Source organism: Meleagris gallopavo, chromosome Z (genome assembly GCF_000146605.3).
Source record: "Meleagris gallopavo isolate NT-WF06-2002-E0010 breed Aviagen turkey brand Nicholas breeding stock chromosome Z, Turkey_5.1, whole genome shotgun sequence".
NCBI classification, from domain to species: domain Eukaryota; kingdom Metazoa; phylum Chordata; class Aves; order Galliformes; family Phasianidae; genus Meleagris; species Meleagris gallopavo.
In genome coordinates, this window is record NC_015041.2 from 29,312,005 (window position 1) to 29,318,785 (window position 6,781).

The window sequence follows — 6,781 nt, forward strand, 5'->3', positions numbered from 1 at the left end:
AAAAAAAAAAAAGTATTACTGTTCATTTGTACTATTTCCAACAACTTATTTTTCTAGCATTTCTTTTGTATTTCACCTCTTCAAAAGCATCATTTTCATCATACTTGTCTAGTTCCCATTCTTCCTCCTTGCTTCACTTGTTATAGATAATGAAACATATATGTGTTGCAAAGTTAATCTATTCTGTGGGAATATGACAGTAGTCATAGACCGGCAGGAAAAAAGTGTCTAGATAAAAATCAGCTACTTACTACTAGTCTAGTAGCTAGTCTATATTCAGAAACTCATATTTCCTTGATTCTTCTCAACAGTGCATGTGAAATTTCTCATTCTTACCTCACTTGGAGGTCAATTTCTAGTTGCTGAGGTAAATATAATACCTTAAGATCTAGTAGAGGAGGTGTATTTGAGTTTAAATCTTAGATTTTTTTCAGTGAAGATTTCAGAGTGTTTCTCATGTAGAATGTGTCTTTCAGGTCTCTGTAGGAGACTTAGAAACTTGGAAATGCTTGAAAGTGCCAGGTGTTTCTAATATAATTGGAAAACTGAATTTTTAAATCCTTTGGAGTATAAAAGATGTAGCAAAACATTCTTTGGGAATTTCAAGCCTGAACTGTTGTTTTCTTACTTAAAGGAGACTATCTTTAGATGCTCATTTTGCTAGTTTACATGCCAGTTTTGAGTCTGTTCTGATTTAGATGTGTGTTGTAAGTGTGTGTACACTTAAACCTACTTAAAATCTCATTTTGTAATATCCTGTGATGTAGAAAAAGCTGTGTTTATTGGCAGCTCCACTGTGTAAATGGCAGTGGGTGGTGGGCATGGGGCCATGGCTGAACCTTGCAGGAGGAGATGAGTTGTAGTTAGTCCCACAGCAGGTGAGCCCACCCACCCACTGTGACAGTGTGCCCACCAGTGAGCCTTTGGCACGTCTAGAAACATAGATCAGAAAGGGTGGTAAAGTGTAAGAGGAAGCAAACAAACAAACAGAAAGTGCCAGAACAAGTAGAGAGAGATGGGTGAGGGACGTGGACGGAATAGAAGAAGAGAGGCAGGAATGGAGTAAGACTGGGCCCAAAGTAGTGATCTCCTGGCAGGGTCTGGAAGGTAGGACTCCATAGGGGCTTCTGCCACTGGAGGAATCACAGTGTACTCGCCCTGCTTCCCCCTCACCAAACAGACTGGTTTATTTTGTGATAAGGGAAATGAAGGGCAAAAACAGGAGATTTCGCAGAATTTTTCTTCCAAGTCAGTGTATTACTGTATTACTGTATTATATAAACTATACTTAGCAGTCTGATTGAATTGTTTGAAATTGCCCAAATTTTTTCTTTTCCTTTGCAATAACTGCCAAAGAACTACAATAGTTATGAAGTTTTCTCAGTTCCTCTGCTTTTTGTAACTTTCTGCTTATTTTCTTTGCCATTTGAAGCCTTCTGTTCCCCTTGTACTCAGCTTTGATGAGGCCGCATCTCCAGTTTTGGGCCCCTCGCTTGTGTCCAGTTTTGGGCCCCTCGCTGCAAGAAAGACATCGAGGCCCTGGAGCGGGTACAAAGGAGGGCAACAAGGCTGGTGAGGGGTCTGGAGCACAGGCATTATGAGGAGCAGCTGAAGGAGCTGGGATTTTTCAGTCTGGAGAAGAGGAGGCTCAGGGGAGACCTTATTGCTCTGTATAACTACCTGAAGGGAGGTTGTAGTGAGCTGGGGGTCGGCCTCTTCTCTCGTGTAACTAGTGATAGAACTAGAGGGAGTGGCTTCAAGCTGCACTAGAGGAGATTTAGGCTGGAAGTTAGGAAATACTACTTCTCTGAAAGAGTGGTCAAGTGCTGGAAGGGGCTGCCCAGGGAAGTGGTGGAGTCACTGACCCTGGAGGTGTTCAAGGAATGTTTGGATATTGTGTTGAGGGACGTGGTTTAGTGAGTACTATTGGTGATAGGTGGATGGGTGGACTGGATGATCTTGAAGGTCTTTTCCAACCTTGGTGATTCTGTGATTCTACAGCTCTTCAGTGTTTAGATGTGACCTTATCTGGCTTGGACTGGACACAAATGAGCCCTTCTGTCCTATAGCCCTTGTCAATATTTCCTCCTTTTTTTTCCCCCCCTGTTCTTTCTGAGGCTTCTTTTGACTGGATTGAATTCGAGCAACACTAAGATTCCTTGTAAAGGGTAAGCATTTTCTCACTGGCTTACCTTGCCTTGTGTTATAGAATCACAGAATGGCTTGAGCTGGGAGGGACTTAAAGATCACCTAGATCTAGCTGCCCTGCAATGGGCAGGGACTTCTTTCAGATACCAGGATGCCCAAAGGCCCATCCAACCTGGCTTTGAGCACCGCAAAGAATGAGGCATGCACAACTTCTCTAGGCAGCCTATTCCAGTGCTTCACCACCTAAATAGTGAAGAATTTCTTCCTGATGTCTAATCTTAAATCTACTCTCTTTTCAGTTGTAACTCATACCCTTGTCTTGTCGTTACACTTTCTGATGTAGATTCCTCCACCTTTCCTGTAGGTCCCATTTAGATACTTGTCAATGGTTTATGGGCTGGTTTGGCCTGGTTCTGTGACTAGCTGGGCTGAGTGGCCCATGGATCTGAGCCCCGGAAAGGGATAAGGGAAAAAGATAAAGAGATGGGCCTAAAACAAAACAGCAGCAACGATCTGAGGTGAAAAAAACTATTTTAGTAAATATCAGAATGCAAGATAACACACTATAATACAATACAATTAGAATTGAAACTAATAAATTAAATGAGAGTGTCTGAAAACTGAAGACCTTACACTAATGTTGAGGCAAGATGTGCAGTTGGGGTGAATAGAAGGGAGGAGAGCCAGCTCCTGTGACTTTGCCAGAGATTTCATCTGTTCTCTGAACACGAAGTCCAGGTATGGGACCGGGGTATGTAATTGTTCTTTTTTTCTAGGATAGGTACCCAAAACTAGAGCATTAACTCTTTAACTCCCAGTGCACTGCATGATGTTATGATGTGGAATATTGATAACCAAAAATCGTAAAACCACGACAATATTGGAAGGCTGTAGTGAAGTCTCCTCAAAGCCTTCTTTCATGTTGAACAAGTCCAACTCATCTTTTCAAGAGAGGAGATGCTCCAGCCTTTTGATTGTCACTGTGGCCCTCTTCTGGATCTCTTCCAACAGATCTACTTCATTTTTATGGTTAGGGGCCCCAGAGCTGAACACAGTACTGCAAGCAAGGATTCCTGAAAGCAGAGGAGAAAGCAAAAATCTTCCCTTGATCTGCTAGCTATACGGCTTTTGATACAGAATATGTCTGGATTTCTGGACTGCTACTGCACACTGTTGATTTATGTTCATTTTTTTTGTCTGCCACTAGCCCCAAGTTTTTCTTTGCTGGGCTGCTCAAAATCTGTTCATTGCTTAGCCTGTGTTTGTACTTAGGATTGCCATGATTCAGATGCAGGATCTTGCATTTGAACTTCTTGAAGTTCATAGGGCTTGCAGAGACCCACCACTCAAGCCTGCCCTCTCTGGATGGCATCCCTTGCCTCCACTGTGTCAGTGGCTTCACTTGGTGGATTTTCCTATAAATCATAAAATCACAGTATTGGGGACCTCAAGAAATCATCTAGTCCAATCCCCCTGCTAAAGCAGGTAAACTACAATAAGTCACACAGGTGGGCGTCCAAACAGGTCTTGAATGTCTCCATAGAAGGAGACTCCACAATCTCTATTTGCTACCTTTTCCAGTGCTCCATCACCCTTATTGTGTAGAAGTTCTGTGTGTTTTTATGGAACTTCCTATGTTCAAGTTTTAGGCCGTTACTCCTTGTCCTATCACTGTACCACTGAACAGAGCCTGGCCTCATCCATTTGCCTCCCTCCTCCCTTCAGTTATTTACAGACATTTATCAGATTCCCTCTAAGTCATCTTTTCCCCAGGCTGTACAGACCTGGGTTACTCAGTCTTTCCTCATGCAGAGCATGCTCCAGGCCTTTCATCATCTTTTTGGCCCTCCACTGGACTCCTTCTAGGAGATTTTTTCTTTTTTGAACTGGCAAGCCCAGAACTGGACACGGTTTTCTAAATGTGGCCTGACCAGGGCAGAGTAGAGGATCCTTTCATTGGATAGGTTCATATCTTTATAGTCTTTAACTGCGTTTAACTGAACTCAGAGTTAAATAGTAGAAACTCAAATCAGTTAGAAATGTAGAAATGGAATTGACCAAATATTGTGGAAATCTGAAATTAAGTCGTCCATACTAGAGAGACCTCATTTGAAAGAATTAGCTCCAGTTTTTAGTCTTATCCAAGAGGAGAAGAGCTTCAATTCATAAAAATCTCTAAAAGCATTCATATGTCCTTATGAGAAAGATGCTACTCAAGCCTCAACTTTTTTCCTTTTTATAGAGGAGGCGGTGCCTTCCTTTGCTAGAAATATTTGTTGTAATGTTCCAGAGAATATCACAATATGTAGAAGAACCAATACTCACCTTTTTTTTTCTGAGCATTAGCATTTTCTGAGCTTAGCAGTAGTATTGTCATCTTTCTTTCTCTTTTTCTGTAAACAATAGTGTTCAACGAAAAGCTTCAGCAGAGACTCGTAGAGACTGAGAAAACATTTCATATTGCTCAACAGAAGTGGAAAGAACAACAACAAAGACTTGCAAGTGAAAAGGATGATATTCTCAGAACACACAAGGATGAATATGAATTGCTTCTTAAAGAAAGAAGTGAACTAGAAAGCGTTTTGCAGGTATGATCTATTAATAGCTTTGAAGATGAAATGCATGAGATGATGCCTAGAACCTTTTTTGGTGCAAAAGACTGGGTAGTGGATTGGGATTTTTTCTGGTAAAGAAATCTCCCTAATAGATAAACGTTGCAGTATTTTTTCTGAAGAGTATAACTTGGTGAAGTTATACTTACTGTTTTGCAGACTTTCCTGCTTTGCTAGTATGTGATATAGCAAGTTTCATGTTAAGCAGCTAAACCAAGTCAACAGTGCACAGTGTTGGTGAGGCCCACTTGTCCTTTATATAGTTCAAAGCTGAGTTAGTAGAACCAGGGAAGGCTAAGACCTAACTTCTAACTCAATTTTCTTTTTACCTCCCTTAGTCTGTCTTTTGCCTCTAAGCACAAAAATCACTTGTACAGTATGGAGCAAACACACTCATAGAATCCAGACTGTGATAATGGGATTTCCAAATGTGTGTTGTGTGTTATCCACTCTATGCAACATAAGAAGAACGTGATAAATATCAGTGGAGTTTTAAAATTTCTGTAACCTTAGCATTGATAGAAAGAACTGCTATTGGAAATTCAAGTAGGAAAAAAAAAATCATTTAGTATTTAGAGGTGATATATTATGTCTTATGCTGTGGATTTTATTCTTCAGATAGTTAATTTCTATGTATTTTTGGAAAGTCACTTTCTAAGTTGGGCTGCACTGGCATGCATAAATCCCCTAGATACAAAATATGTTTATAATTTTAATAATTTTTATGCTCTTTTCACAATCAAGCAATTCAAAATAATTATATTTCAAAGAAACATAGTAATAAGCTCTGGAGACGTTAACATGCCCAACCATTAACATATGCCATTGGGATACTAACAGTTACATAATTATAATTTAATCATTTTAATCTCTATAATGGAAAACTGAATCACCACATTGCCTCAGCGGTAGAACAACGCCAGTTGAGGAAAAATGAACAGGTATTTAACTACTATTAGAGAACATCTAAGAGAGGGCTATGAAGATAGTGAAGGGTCTAGAGAGTAAGATGTGTGAGGAGTTACTCAGGTCCCTTGGTTTGTTTCAGCCTAGAGAAGAGGAGATTGATGGGAGACCTCAAAGCTGTAGGCCCCCCATCTCACACACAGTGGAGAGCCAGGTGCTGATCTCTTGTGACAGGAACAGGACCTAATGGAGCGGTGTGGAGCTGCCTCAAGGGAGAGTCATGTTGGGATTTAGGAAAAGGTTCTTCACAGAGACAGTGATGGGGCACTGGAACGGGTTCCCAGGGAACCTGTCTTGGCACTAAGCCTACTGAAGTAAGTGTTTGGATAATGCTCTTAAAAATAAGAGTTGGAATTTTGGGTGATCCTGGATGGAGCCAGGAGTTGAACTTGATGGTGCCTGGGGGTTTGTCTTCTAGAGTTCAGGATATTCTATTACTCATGCTTTGAAAGAAGTGTAGAGCAAAGGCTCTAGTAGACTTGATAGCCATTTACTCGTAAGAGTGACAAATTCAGAAAACAAGTTGCTACTTAGACATTCATTTTCTCTTATTCAACTTCGGGTTTTTTTAAATGCTTTTCCACTTTATAACTTCCTTTAAAACATGAGAAACTTGGCTCAGTTGGACTTGTTGCAGGTCAAGCTGCGGAAAATTAGCTCTGCTTTCTTCCCACGCACTTAACTCCAGACCTGGGGCACTGCCAAACAGTCCTCCCAGTGACACTAAACAACCCTTGCTTGGCAGCTTGGAAGCTATGTTCTGACAACAAAGTTACCTCTTATGCTACATTATGATGCTGTTTATCAGATTCAATAAAAAAATATATTTTTTTACATCTATTAAAAAAATAAAAGCGGAGAGAATTGCTGAATTACATCTATTCCAGAGTACTGTAAACTTTCTTTTCAATCCTTTGAAAACACAATGTAGTAAGAAAGGTGCAATTAGACCTGAAATCAAGTAGTGTGGTTGTATTTGTTCCTGTGCTTACAGGAGTTGCACTGTGTCAACAGTTTGGCTGTTCTGAACCAGTTTTGAGCTGGTTCTGTGACTA

The 6,781-nt window shown here is 40.6% G+C and overlaps 1 protein-coding gene across 1 annotated transcript in view; it reads left to right on the top strand.

Moving 5' to 3' along the window:
* Positions 1 to 6,781, top strand: part of CCDC171 (coiled-coil domain containing 171) — a 147,593-nt gene that overhangs the window by 6,193 nt on the left and 134,619 nt on the right. The window contains 1 exon segment of the mRNA XM_031557307.1: positions 4,555 to 4,736. Within this exon segment, the coding sequence (XP_031413167.1) occupies positions 4,555 to 4,736 (182 nt within the window).